The sequence below is a fragment of the Peromyscus californicus genome, unplaced genomic scaffold (assembly GCF_007827085.1).
Source record: "Peromyscus californicus insignis strain IS unplaced genomic scaffold, ASM782708v3 Scaffold_4__1_contigs__length_199733344, whole genome shotgun sequence".
NCBI lineage: Eukaryota > Metazoa > Chordata > Mammalia > Rodentia > Cricetidae > Peromyscus > Peromyscus californicus.
In genome coordinates this window covers 94,524,462-94,539,386 of record NW_026294562.1, presented here as the reverse complement: position 1 = coordinate 94,539,386, position 14,925 = coordinate 94,524,462, and the positions used below count along the sequence as shown (strand labels likewise).

At 38.5% G+C, this 14,925-nt stretch overlaps 1 protein-coding gene across 5 annotated transcripts in view; it reads right to left on the bottom strand.

The window, feature by feature from the left end:
- Stk33 (serine/threonine kinase 33) overlaps positions 1-14,925 on the bottom strand; it is a 173,898-nt gene that overhangs the window by 36,295 nt on the left and 122,678 nt on the right. For all 5 annotated transcript variants that reach the window (XM_052711987.1, XM_052711984.1, XM_052711983.1 and 2 more), the window contains 3 exons: positions 14,363-14,438; positions 9,843-9,955; positions 9,146-9,231 (listed from right to left, as the gene is read on the bottom strand). In XM_052711987.1, coding sequence (XP_052567947.1) covers positions 9,146-9,231; positions 9,843-9,955; positions 14,363-14,438 — 275 coding nt within the window. The remainder of the gene's footprint in view (positions 1-9,145; positions 9,232-9,842; positions 9,956-14,362; positions 14,439-14,925) is intronic.

Genomic DNA, 14,925 nt, shown 5'->3' with positions numbered 1-14,925 from the left:
AACAGGTAGTTGAGGCTAATATGTTTTAGTATGGGAAAATTAGGCAGGGGTGTGTACTCACGGAGAAGCAAGAGTCAAGTGCTAAGACTTTGAGTCTTTGCCTTAGTGGATAGCCCCACAAATGGAGACTTAGTGATATTTTCTCATCTAATGAAGTCTGACTTTCCAAGCATGCCTGTCAATATTCTGTAAATAATACATGCTTAATAAGTGTTTTTCATGAACTAGACATGTGAGGGAGGGTAAGACCCCAGAAAATAAAACTGGCAGAGCTGAAGAACACTCTGGAACTTTAGCTTATCATCAGCCTCTACTTTTGAAAACAGCTAGGACATTTCCATTGGTGATGCTACTAGGAATAAATTTTTCAACAAAAAATGGAACACTTTATTAAAAAATAAAAGGATACTCAACTTTGCAAAATAGTAAAGCCCAATCCAAAAACCGAGGTGCTGATTTTTATACAGCAATGTGAATAAATTAAAATGTGATAACCTGCATTCATGAGGGTATAGTCAAACTGCTGTGGGATGGTCTGTATGTCAAATGTGTTGCTCTGATTGGTCAATAAATAAAACACTGATTGGCCAGTAGCCAGACAGGAAGTAGGCAGGACTAACAGAGAGGAGAATTGAGAGAACAGGAAGGCGGAGGGAGACACTGCCAGCCACAGCCATGACAAGCAGCATGTGAAGATGCCGGTAAGCCATGAGTTACATGGCAAGGTATAGATTTATAGAAATGGATTAATTTAAGATGTAAGAACTAGATAGCTAGAAGCCTGAGCCATTAGGCCAAACAGTTTAAATAATATAAGCGTCTGTGTGTTTATTTTATAAGTGGGCTGTCGGACTGCCGGGGCTTGGCAGGACCCGGAGAGAAAACTCTCCAGCTACATCAAATTCTATTTCTTTCTTTAAAGATTTATTTTTGGTGTGTGTGTGTGTGTGTGTGTGTGTGTGTGTGTGTGTGTGTGTGTGTTCAGGTTTCCAGGGTCCAGCAGGAAACTTCCAGGGTACTGGAGTCCTGGGAGCTAGAGTTACAGGTGGCTGTGAGTTGCCCAATGTGGGGGCTGTATAAGCACTCTTAACTGCTGAGTCCTCTCTCCAGACCCAAGGAGTCATATTTACCTCCTTCCTATAGCAGGTAAATTATTGATAGCCTATCAAGATGTGTAACATATAGTCTCTCTGACCAGCGATTCTAACATTCAGAATTTATTTTATGGATATGCGAACATAATGCACAAAACTATATTTACAAGAACATTTATTGAGCCAATGATTTTAACAGGAAAGACCTAAAACAATTCACATATTTAATATATATAGGGAGAATTTTACAAAATAATAGAACATCCATATTTTGAGATACAACAGTGTACTTTTTCTTAAGAGAATCTCCCCAATATATACTAAGTGAAAAAGAGCAGTTTACAGACTATGAACCTATTTGTGTAATGTGAGAGGGAAGAGGGTAGAATGTTAGTTTTCCTGTTTTGTTCACTATTTAAACCATTTACCATGGACAATCCCATGGATTCCATAGAACTAATTAGCAACATAAGCAGCAGGAAGAAGCATGTGTAAACTGTAGAGAGCCACACTAACACTAAATAATCAATCACCCTGATGGCCTGGATGGAAACAGGGGCCACTAAGGTAAGCAGCAGTGTGCTGCTTCTTGTTGAAAACAGTCAGCCTATTGATCTCTCACGAGTGTAGCAGCAAATGAGTGGATGAGGCCAGTGTTGGTACTCCTAGCCTTCAGGAGGTAGGAGCCTGGGAAATTACTGTATTACAGAGGTGCATCTCCAACTGCCAGCCGAGAGTTTCTAGTTAAGAGGTAAAACTGAGCCTTCAAACTCAATATACTTCAAACCAACACTCTTCAGACTGGGGTGTGCACACACCTGGCTGTACAGAAGGCTTTCCAAGGGACGTGTGGGCAGAGATGGCTTGAGGAATCAGTTTCAGGACCCTTGATCTGCTTGAGCAAGGATTTGTAATAATCCTCTTCATGCTTTTCCCCTTAAGTCAGTTTCTTCCACTTCACAAGAAAAAGAAGGCATAGTTCTCACCATTTTCATTATTACTTTATATATATATATACATATATACTTTATATATATACTTTATATAGGTATATATAAAGTAATGTATTATAACTATATATTTACATATAAATATTTTTATATGCATATATAACATATAAAGTAATACTTTATATGTATATTTAATCCCTGAAGTACCGAGGACAGTTCAAAGTTTCTGTGTTGGTGTTCAGGAAGCAAATGAACCTAACGACTTGGTGGGAAATCTTTTAGAAGTGGGATGCTTTATGTCTTTGCTTCCAACAAAAAATGAAGAAAGACCTAATTAAATTCTTAGAAGGTAGAGCATTCAGAATCATTTTTGTGATTTATTTTATTATATGATTCTAAATACCTTTCCCTGGGCTTTGGGTGCACTGGAACAGCATTTATATCCTTGTTGCTCAAAATGCATTTTTATCATTAATCCAGCCAAATATTGACTTTCATTTATTCACTTATTTATAATGTAATGCATTTCTACTATACAAGTGGAAAATGGATACTAAATTGCATCCATCTACTTGATTTTCCTCTACCCTGTCTTCCTGAGGGGACTGCCATTTCCTTGATATCTTGTTTATATTTTAATGATACCTATGTGTATTCAAAGTAGAATTTTTCTTTAGCTGTTTTAACTTGATAAAATGAGCATCAGGCCTTAGATTTTTTTTTTCATTCAAAATGATATTGCCAAGACCATTGTATATCCTATCATGGGTAATCATGAACCTTGATTCCTACATTACAACACCTGTGGAAAGTACTTCATGATGCAGCAAAGATCTAAATGTGAGGCTAAAACCAGAAAAGTTTCTGGAGGAAACATAGAAGATTGTCTTCATGATCTTGGGGCGGGGGCTAGAAAATTACTGGGCAGAACACAAAGACTATTAACTATACAAGAAAAAAAAATGATACATGGAAATTTTACCAATGTTATAATTATTCACCGAAGACAGCAGTAAGAAGTGGAAGAGATACATAATAGACGAGGGAGAAATTATATACACATATATGCATCCATGTGTGTGCTTACATATAGAGGACAAAGGGTTCATAGTCAGAATACACATAAAAGTACAAATCTGTAAGAAAAATACTTTTCGTTAAAGATTTATTTATTTTATTTTATGTATAACTGTTTGCCTACTTGTAGGTATGTGTACCACATGCATATAATGCCCTAGGAAGCCAGAAGAGGATGTTATATCCCCTGGAACTAGAGTTACAGAGGGATGTGAGCCACCATATGGATGCACACACACGGTACACAGATATTCATGCAGGAAAAACACCCATACAAATAAAATAAATAAATTTCTTAATAGTTTCTCTATTTTGCTTATCCTTTAAAAGATTGCCCTTGCCAGGCTCTGTTCTGCTTTGCATCCTTGGCTCGTTTCCACTCTTTTCCAATTATTTTATCTTGGTTTACTCTGTTAGGCTTTTTTCCTCTGAAATTTTAAGTTCAGGAAATCAGAATGAATTACCTACACACATGTATGGAATAGTCTAAGAACAAATTTAGTAAAAGATTAAAACAAATGTGTTTCTTATAAGTAGCTAAATTTTTACAATTCAATTCAAGACTATATCTTAAAATGGGCATTTAAATCAATTTGTTTATAATTATCTCTAAATTTGGACATGCTCCTATCATCAGAGTTTATTATTCCAACTGTTACACCCTGTGTCTCCTTTTAATCCTTCAGTACTTTAGACTCCAATATCTATGTAGTCTTCTTTTTCAGCTTTGCGAGAGTCCATGTTTTCACTCCCTCCCCAGTGCTCCTAATGTTGAGATGACACTCATATTATCTGAACTTTGAATTCTGGATTATTATGGGCATATTTACGGTTCTTTGGCATTGTTTCTTGTTTTGCTTAAGACACCAATAACCCTTATACAAGGTGTGTAAAGACACCCGTGCATACAGCTCCTTTTAACATCTCCATCAAGTGTGCTAAGTGTGGGCCTCTGTGCTGGACTCTCTGAGGTCTTGCTTATTTAAAAATACTTTCACTATTTCTTTTCATGTCAATTTGGATGAATATAAAATTTAGGTTTAAAGTTATTTTTCCCTTGATGAATTTAAAATACTATCCCAGTTATTCTCATTGCATACTACTGCTGACCAGTAGGATGTACGATTCCTCCTTACAAGATCTGCCTGTGTCTTGCTTTAAATCCTTTATTAGACTGTGGAGAACCCACAGGCAGAGACTGGCCCACAGGTCCCCTTCAGTATATAGCAGTTATTCAATAAATATCTGTTTCATTTTTCAGTATGTATCAATAACTGAATACTAAGTCTTGTGTCCTAGTTCATGTGCCTCTTCCTAACATAATTTTATTGAAAGTTTCATTAATTAGGGATGCAACAACATATTCATATATGCATGCATATGTATGGACAAGATAATTTAGAATTCAAGAGAAACTGTGTAGTAGAATGGCAGAAGGAATCTAAAATGTTTAGGATGAAAATATATAGGAGGAAAAAAATAGCCCACAATTAGTTAGGTGCCATAACATTTCCATCCTCTTATGGGTGTGTCTATCAAGGCTAAAGGTCAAAAGCTAATGGCTAAAACTTGAATAACAATTTGTAAATTAATGAACAAGGGCCCTTTTGCACAATGGGAGAGACTATCCGGGAACTGGCCCTGAACTGTGGTCACCAGTGCCTCTGTAGAGTGTGGCCTCAGAGCAAAGTGCATACTTCAACTCATGGGCAACGGCTTATAGGAGAGATTGTGTTGTTCATCTTTGTATCCTGACAGTTCCTGAAAATGTAAGGTCAAATGATACTTGTTAAGATCGGGGTCAATATTTAAATGGATGTTGACTCATTTAAAATAAGCCACCTTAGCAAGTCAGCCTCACACACAATTGCTCTTCACTACAAAGTGAAGGTAAAACTCTTTGATCTGGGATTAAATCCCTTCACAGCTCTCTTTACTTCCCTGGTTTCCTTTCCCATTCGTTTCCTTCAGCATCTTATCTGCCCTTCAGATTGAATTTCCTGGCTCCATAACACCTATCCCTCTACTTCTGACCACTTAAAATTCCCTGTGCCTTCTTCCTTGCATTGCAAGTTATGAACGACTTGCTTTCTTTACTAGGTTGTAAGTTCCTCATGTCAGAAACCATGCCTTTTATGTATACTACATTTTCATTGTCTAGCAGAGCCTGATATGTGATGAGTGCTAAGTGGTGAAGAAAGAAAAGAAAGTTTGTAGTAAGGAGCTGACACATAATGACCCATGAGGGTGAACTTTTGTAGGAAAGGGCTTCACAACCATTGACAGACATGGTCCAGTGGGAGAACATTAGAAGAGACAGAGTGTCAGGACCAGAGGCAGCACAATGAGGCCTTGAAAACAGTCTTCTTTTCAAGAGGAGATGCATTAGGAGAAACACCACCATGTGTAGCGTGACAGGGGCCTGAAGGGACAGACATATCCTTCAGTTCCAAAGAACAAAGGAAGTTTCTGATTCCTCTATTTTCAGGGGGTAGAGGTGTAGACAAGCTTCATGATCTAGGCTAGCCTACAAGTCAAGGGCACAGGGGCAGGACTACGTAGGACCACAAACTTATCCTGTAGCTGCAGGAGGGGGAGACTGCAAGGCCATAGCACAGCATCCTTGCTTACCAACTGTGCATTCCAGAGACAGAGAGAGAGCCACAGCGGGACTGGGCCGGGTTTCTAGGGGAGGGAGGGGCTGCTAGTCGGTCTGTGATGTAAGGGCATGTACTTAAAAACATGTTGAACGATTTACCCATGTATGAAAAATTCTAGTAAAGCCCAGAACTAGAAGCTGTCTTTTTATAAGCCACAGAAGAAAAATATTTTTCCTAATATACATTCTCTTTATTCCAGTGGTCTCAAAATATAAGAGGTCAGAAGAAATTCCTCAGAGATGTGTTAAAAATGTAAATTCTTAGTGTTAGCCTGTGACCTAGGGACTTGAAGAAAGTGAGAGGTCACCCACAAGGTCTAGTAAGAGGTGCCCCTCTCCTGACCTGATGATGATAAGAAAGAGGAAGGGGGAGCTGCGGGCAGAAAATAGCTGTGCGTCCCCAGCCAGAGGAGGCCTCTTCAAACCTGCCCTGCTGATGGTACCTCAGCTGCTTTTCTTCACATCTGCCATTCAGTTTTTGAAGCCATGGCAGTACTTAGTGTTTATCTGAAATTCTGTTCACTTAAATGTATAGAGAAAAAAATTCTTTTTCTTGGAATACTTTTAAGATATATACCATGCTTCAAAATGCACAATCCGTAGGTTAAACTAGAGACATTTTTGTCCAATAAAGCTCTTTGAAAAGAAAATGTTACCAAGCATTCGGTATTGAGAAAAGCAGACTCTGATACGAAGCGGCGAGGCTCTGAGGGAGTCATCTTGCTTGCTTTAGACTGTTTCAAACAGAGTACAGGAATTACAGGAAGGGAGACTTCAAGTGTTGGGGGAGACGAGTCATGCCTTTCAGAAGCTTGTCAAATGCCAGCATTCTAAATTTCATGCACTGAACTTAGGAGAGTCCGATATAGCACACAATATCTGTCACTTTCTATCCATTTGGCAAAGACTTCAGAGAGGCAAATGCTAGAGACTTGAAAATGGAGACTTCTGGAAAAATGACCAAAGCCAGAAATAAAGCTGTGCTAATTAGAAAACAAATAATTAAATGGCCAAACCCGAATGTTGTGTGATGCTGAAAAGACAAATTTCTAAAGCACGCCATCTGTTTTACAACTTTTTATTTTCCTCTACTACAGATCTACTCCATACTTTTTACAGTGATCTCGCTGCTAGGCCAGAAATAATTACAACATAGAATCCTAGAAGAGATCAAAATAGTTACAGAAGAGGGCAGATATACTACATTCCTGAGAGAAAGCTATGTTTTAGCCTTAAAGAAAAAGAATTGTTATTCAAAGAAATGGTTCAAAATTGTAAAAAGAAAATTAGAGATTTTTAAAACTGATACCACAATATATTTATGGCATCTAAACTTATCTGGGCCTCTTCTAGATGCTGTAGTGTTAAAAGCATGTTGTAAGGCCTCTTCTGTCTTTCCATGATTCTTAATTTATCTCTTAAGCCTGGTGGTTTTACATGGCATCTATGTACTCATGACTCTCCAGTTTATAATTCCAGTTTCAGACCTATATCTGCTTATCTATTTGACACATCTACTTTCCTATCACATGGCATTTTAAACTTACCACACCTAATTCAGAGCTTTTGACCCATGTCCTATAGGGAGAATCTACTTTTCCATAGCTGTCTGCATATCAATAAATGGAACCACTGTTCAACCAGTTGATGCAAAATCTAGATTTCATTCAGTATTTCTCCCATGTCTTTATTATTCATGCAATTCATCATCAAATTCTGTGGTTCCCATTTCCTCACCCCTCTGCCGTCTCTCTTCTTTTTCTCCAGTGCTCAAGATCAAACAAACCCGGGGCTTTGGCATGCTATACAAGTACCCTACTGCTGAGCTATATCCACAGCCCTTTCATTCACACTTCTAAATCCTGTATCTCACATGTGTTTTTCTTTGTTTCTGTTGTTACTATCATATCTAAACTGCCACCAGCTCTCAGAAATGATATCTCGCCGGGCAGTGGTGGCGCACGCCTTTAATCCCAGCACTTGGGAAGCAGAGGCAGGTGGATCTTTGTGAGTTCGAGGCCAGCCTGGTCTACAGAGAGATATTCAGGAAAGGCGTAAAGCTACACAGAGAAACCCTGTCTCGAAAAATCAAAAAAAAAAAAAAAAAAAAAAAAGAAAAGAAAAGAAATGATACCTCAATATTTACCAACTTCTTTTTCTCTAAGTCATTGCCCACATAATGCCTGGAATGGCTTTAAGAATATAAGTACACAAATAATTTTCATTTCAAATATAATTGTATTTGGGTCCTTGGTATCTAAAACAGTGTCTAGCTAAATATATATTTAATTTTTAGTGAATACTGTCAATAACGAGCTCATATAATGCTAGTAACTTCTAATATCAAGTCTTGGACTTTTCTTATGACCTCTATGGACCTAATGACAGTGAATTGTGCACTTATAAGAAATCATTCATTATTCAGTAATTCACTGTTTACTGAAAATTGTAATAACTAGGATTAGGCTTGCTTGTATATTCCAAAGTGCCCTAAAGATAGAAGAAATCTACTTTCTTGTAAAACAAAAAATTTCTGGAATGAATTGGCGTGGTGACTTTGTGAACTATAAGCCCTGGTGCCCTGTATTTTATTGTTGTTTATCAACCCCAGTTTGTAGTTCTGCTTTGTTGTCCAGCATGGCTACTCAATCACTAGTCATCGCATTCCAAGTCACCAGGAAAGAAGAAAGGCATGAAGAACACCATGCCTACTCCATTTAGGAGAAGACCACACACTTCCTTCACATCTCATTAGATGTCAATGGTGACTAACACAGAAAACTGGGGAATAAACACACACTTAACTAGATAGCAGTATTTCCAGCTAAAGATTGCCCAAGTTCCAGCTGTGACTGGGTCCTGTTCTGGCGTAGGAATGCAGAGGCCAAAGTGTCTGCACCAAGGTCTGAAGTCTAATGGTGGATAGCAACATGCAAATAAACAGACTAAATATTACAGTCTAGGTAACAAAGCATTTGGAAACATGTTTTCCAAGGTCCCCCCAAGACTCTCTGGACTCAAAGAGCTGAGTGAGCTATAACTGGTTCTAGAGCTTTACATCTGGAACCTGTCCGGACTGCCTCACTCTACATCGGTTTCATAAGACATTTCTCAGTTCCCTTCTCCTGGCCATGAAGCCTCTGTGACAAGAACAAAGATCATTTGAATGTCTATAAATGCATACAAGCAACTGTGGTGACAGTCATAACCATTTGGAACTGCCCATTTCAGAAATGTGTCAAGACTCCCTACTCCTTTTTAACTTGTCAGAAGATGGAACTAATTGACTATTTCAAGACTACAAGACCATGTAAAATGAGTGATGTCAGAAAAAAAGTTTTTTAAAAAGGAGTATCATAACTTACTGTCAACCATTGGTTATCTAGAAGTTCCTTAGCTGTGATTCTGTGAGCAGGATCTACTTTCATAAGTTGTTTCAAAACATTTTTTGCTGCAAATAAAGGGGAGAAAACTTTGAAATCTTATTTCTCATAACCTCAGTTAATGGCACACATTGGCTGCACACGATGGCACAGGCTGGTAGCCCCAGCTACTTGAGAGGCTGTGACAGGAGGGTTGTTCGAGTACACACATTTGAGACAGCCAAAAAATTGAGACAACTCAGAGAGAGACTCTACACCCCCCCCAAACCCACTAACAAAAACAAATCAAAACACAGATTACTCATTTCCCATTTATTTAGGCTATGGTTGCATAACACAAAGGACGCCAAGGATCATCAATACATAAGCCTAAAAAAAATTAGAAGTTGAATAACTTCTGTTGCTGGGTTACCCAGATTAATGATTTCTAGTGAAAGCTGGGCACACAACAGCAAGTTTCCACTTTAATTTTTTAATTGGTATTTTTTTGTTTTCTTTTGTTTCTGGAAGCATGGACCATGAACAATCACAGTGAAGGTATCACTATTTCCACGAGCAAATATCATTTAATTCTAAAGTAGATTTTATGATTAACCAGAGATTTACAAAGGTTTTATTAGCGGCCAATTTCCTTATATTAATTGTTTGCTTTAGTAAATAACAACAAATCCATACTCACCAGAATCACTTATGGAATCCCAGATTGGATGTTCAAATCGTAGCTCTCCCTTTTTTATTAATTCAAAGAGCTTTTCTTCCGAGCTTGCCAAAAAGGGTGGCTCTCCACACAGTCTAAACAAAGGCAGTCATTTGTTCAAATGTTTTCAACATAAGATCACTAAAGATTAACTTTCTGCGGGACTTGGAAGCAGGGATGCTTTGCAGGTAAGTAATGGACTGAAGAAGAGAACGTGCCTCTCTGGCTGGAGAGTGGAAGCCATAGGGCCGTCCAGCTCAGTGCTGGTCTCATCTCAGTGCATAGGTCAGTGCACTCAGACCTGCAAATGCCCCAGGCTTCTGTCGGGGGAGACACTAGGATTAAGGGTTACAGTGCAGGAAGGTGTGCGAGGGTTGAGTGCAGAGAGACAGTGGCATGAGCAAAGGGAGGTCGCCACTTAAAATCTATATTGTACACCGGATTATGGGAGCTCATAAAGGGTTATCAAAAACTGTCAACACTCATAAGAGTTTAATGTCCAGGCAAGAGTTTTGTCTGTGGTAAATAATATATCAACTGTTAGTAATGGTAACAATAAAATAAAATAAAACCAAAGAATAACCCTGGGAATTTCTGTAGGTTCTGAGCCAAAGCCAAAAGGGATTAAAACAGGCACAATTGTATCTTCCACAATAGTATTCAAAGGAAGGTCAGGAGGAAAATCATCAGTGAGAAAGGGCAGACACTGGGTAAACACACAGCCAACAGCAGTACAGACCAAGCACCACGGGTAAAGCAAGCATGGGCCTTCCTGCATCTAAAACACAAGGACTATTGTGTTGGCTTCTTTTTAGCAGAGCCTGGGGCAAGCCAACCAAGCTGAGTCATTAGCTGATCCAGGCCAGAACTATAACAGTATACTTCCGAGTTGAGTTCGGTGCCTCAGGTACATTCTCAGTAAATGTTAACATAGTCATCAACAACAACCCCAACATCTAAAGACAACCAGCAGGTATGTCCAGGGAGACCCAGGCAGAAGGTGACACTGCAAAGTCAGCTTGGCATGTCAATGCCTCAACTCTCAGGCATAGACCTTCCATCTTCACTAAAAACAAAATGGCATTATTCCATTATTACTTGCCAAGGTGCAGTCTGTACTCAGTATAATAAAGCCTAAGTCTTTCACATTTTATATTTTTTACTGACTTTCTTCAGTTATATTTTCGAAGTTTTATTTTAAAAATCCAATTGTGAACATTTTCTGACCAAGCTAAAATTTGGTATTTTATGACAATGACAATGAAAATGAAGGAACCAGCAGTCAAGGACACAGTCTGGAGCAGAGAGCTTCTCCTGCAAGAGCTTCTTGTTAGGGGATCAGGATTTGTCAAGCTGTCCTACAAATTCTTACTTTAATACGTTTTATTTCTCAAGCTCATTCTGACACTTCTTTCTTCTTACTTGGTTTACTATTGCTTAGTTTTAAAATGGAATTTTAAAAGCCATAGAACACAAAAAGGAAATAACCAGAAAAATGGTTGTATGGACACTTACTATCTATTATAACAAGTCCAGGCCAGCTAAGGCCCAGCTCATTGAGCCTGTTATCAAGCAGTGATATGCATGGCCCCCAATCTCTTAGCAGCCTCTGCAAGTGACTATAGCTTAAGGGCTACATTTTAAATTTTCCACTTTTTTCTGTCCTTTGCAATTTTATTTACGCAAAATGTATCTAATGGTTGGTCAATCAGCAGCATATGGAACTTTATGACAGCAATTTCCTAGCACGTCCAGAAAAGGGAATCCAAGACGTGAAAAATGCCTCTTAAAGCTTCCTATTGTTTTCTGCTGCGTTCATAGGAATCAGGACAGCAGAGGATAGGAACCATAGAGAGCATGTATTTATGCTAATTTCACCTTCCGAAAGTATGTTATCATTGTTCAATTAAGTAGAAAGGAATCTGAGTTAACTGATAAACAAGGAAGTAGCCCTCATGGAGAAGGTACTGTGCTCAGGGTGAAGAGAATTATTTCTAGTGCCACAAGGCTCAAACAGATTAATGGGTAGGCACTGGTGAGCTAAGTGAGAATCTTCTGTGAAGAAAGGAAGACGCCATTACAATGATGTGCAACCACACTCTGGAGCAGAAACATTCAAATTAGATACTTAAGAAAAAGGGAAAAAATGAAAGGTATGTAATACACTTGCTTTCCTTAACAGCAAATTCAAAGAGTAGCAAACACCATATGGATTGTGTAGATGATTCATTATGCAGATTAATATGGACTTTTTTTTTAATATGGACTTTTGAAGACAGTCTTAAGAGTATAAAAGATTTATTTAAATAGTTACATGTTAATTAAAGACTAAACTCAGGATTTCTGCCCCATGATTCTAATCGGCACAAAGCTTTATGAATCCATTCACACTTTACGCTGTCTAAGCAATGACGCATGTGGACCAACCCAGTTACAGCCACAGTCACATCATCTGGCTCCTGCTGCCTGTGTATCCCATTTCACACAACTGTGAAGATGGAACTACAGTGATGTTAGTATTTAGACACGATATGGAAGAGGTAGTGCACAGCAAAATCTCCAACATGACCATAAAACTAATGTTGCATTGACATTAAAGTATTCAGAGTCACCCAAAGACACAACAATGGTCACTAACTTTTCAGAACACCTCTTAAAAATCCACTTAATTCAATTTAACAAGTGAATTGAGTACTGAACATGGGCTGACTGTTGTATCAGATGCCAGGGATGCAAAGATGAATAATTTGAACTGTCTTTCACAGAACTTAAAACAAAGAAAATAGATATGATAAATAGAATATTGTAATATTACCATGTAATTTGGTTTTTAAAAGTGTTATTATTCACCGGGAGGTTGAGGTGCACACCTTTAGTCCCAGCACTTGGGAGGCAGAGGCAGGTGGATCTCCGTGAGTTCAAGGCCAGCCTGGTCTACAAAGTGAGTTTCAGGACAGCCAGGGCTGTTACACAAAGAAACCCTGTCTCAAAAAACCAAAAGAAAAAAAAGTGTTATTGTTCATACATCACAGTGAGTGCTATCAAAGGTACACATGTACAAATAAAACTTACTGCTTAAATATTTCTATATTAGTACTGTTATTGTCATATTGAGACAGTCTCATGTGGCCTGGAGCAGACTATGTAGCCAAGGGTGACCTTTAAGATCTGATCCTCTGCCTCCATTTCCCTAGTGCTGAAGCTGTAGGCATGAACCACCACACCTGGTATATGCAGTGCTGGGGATCAAACCAGCAACTCTGTGTGCTGGGTAGGCATTTTACCAACTAACATCCCAGCCATATTGTTTTTATTTGAGTGTTATATTTTGTATGATTTTTAAAAAAATGTTGCCTTAAATCCTCTGTTAAATGAAGAAAAAGTTTATACATAATAAATATATATTTTCTGTGGTAAGGTAAGAGTTAGGAAAACAGAAAGCTTTAGTATTTGGCCAACCTATGAGAAAAGTTCACAGAGAAAAAAAAAAAGTAAGCACTCATGGCACACACATTTGCGCATGCACACATAAATCATACATGCAACATGCAATGAAGAACGTGAGTAATAAAGAGTAGCCTAGAGTCATCACAGAGAAAGGCAGGTACAGGAAAATACATAGGCAGCCCAAGCCTGGAAAAGAGAGCTAGGGTGAGGTTGTGAACGGTCTGCTAAGTCACACTGTATCAGATGGATCTAGAGGGCTTTAGTCCAGAAGGAGTATGATGCAGACAAATAATCCATGAGCAGTGTAAATAGCAGATGAAGTGGAGGATGAACAGAAGCAGGAAGACAACCAGAAAGATCCTGAAATGACAAGGCCAAAGAGAGAAGACTAGGTTCTCACCAGGAATAGGTGAGAACACTTCACAGGTAAATGTTCCAGGATTTAGGATTTGATTGAATCATGAGAGCAAGAGGGAAGGAAGAGCAAGAATTCCTGAGGCTTTCACAGTGCCCAGGGAACTGGGAAATACAAAACACTCTCTAAATCCTGAAGCAACCTTGACCTAACCGTGCCTGTACATGTGGGCAGCTCTAAGGCTAGGTGGCCCTACTTCCCTATTCCTGATGGGTTACAGGTGAAGCTCTAAGCTGCAGCAGGGGATCAGGAAGGACAGATTTCCACTTAGCTTGGATTATGTGGGACACTCTTGCATTTGTAGATCAGTGCAAAGCAAAACTGAACGTTGTGAATGTATAGCATTCAATAAATACTTAGGAGGTGATCCTGAAAACTAGTGAGAAAGCACTCAGGGCAGCATCCTGATTTGGATTTTAAATGACACCTTTAAAGGTGGGCTGGGGGGAAGGCAAGGGGGGCCGGAGGGGGGAGAACAAGAGAATCCGTGGCTGATATGTAGAACTGAATTGTATTGCAAAATAAAAATTAAAAAAAAAAACAAAAAAAAATACATTGTTTAGTTTTAATTTAAAATCTATGTCAATCTACATCAGAGACTTCCCTTTTGTTTACCCAGGACATTCCATCGGCTACTTACAAAAGGTACATTATGACACCTATGCTCCAAATGTCGCACTGCTGGCTGTACTCATGGGCATTGATAACCTCTGGGGCTGCCAAGTAAGCAGAAATAAAATAATATTAATAATACAATAAATGACTTTTAATTGCTTAAATACAAAGCATGAAATACGTGCTGATGTGTTGTAATTTATTCCTCCAGAGGGGAAAAAAGGAGCCAACAGCAGATGCTGAATGAATAATGTACAGGCCTTCCAACTGATGTCACCAAATTCTCCCTCCTATCAATTAGCTCCTAATGGGACAATGGCATAAACTGTGTGACTAAATGTGCAGTTCTTTATTCCTGTGAAATGATTAAGTGATTTTACAAAGGTTGTGTAGCTGGGAGACAAAAATATCTTAGACTTTCCCCCAAATAGAAGGAAACACACAACTTAAGTAAATATTATTTAAATCAAGGCCAATATTTACAAATCTGAATTCACAGAAAAGCTAATATTGTGGTTATGAATCACTTCAGTAGAATAATGATAATAATAATTATAATATCATAGCACTATTATGACAGAATATATA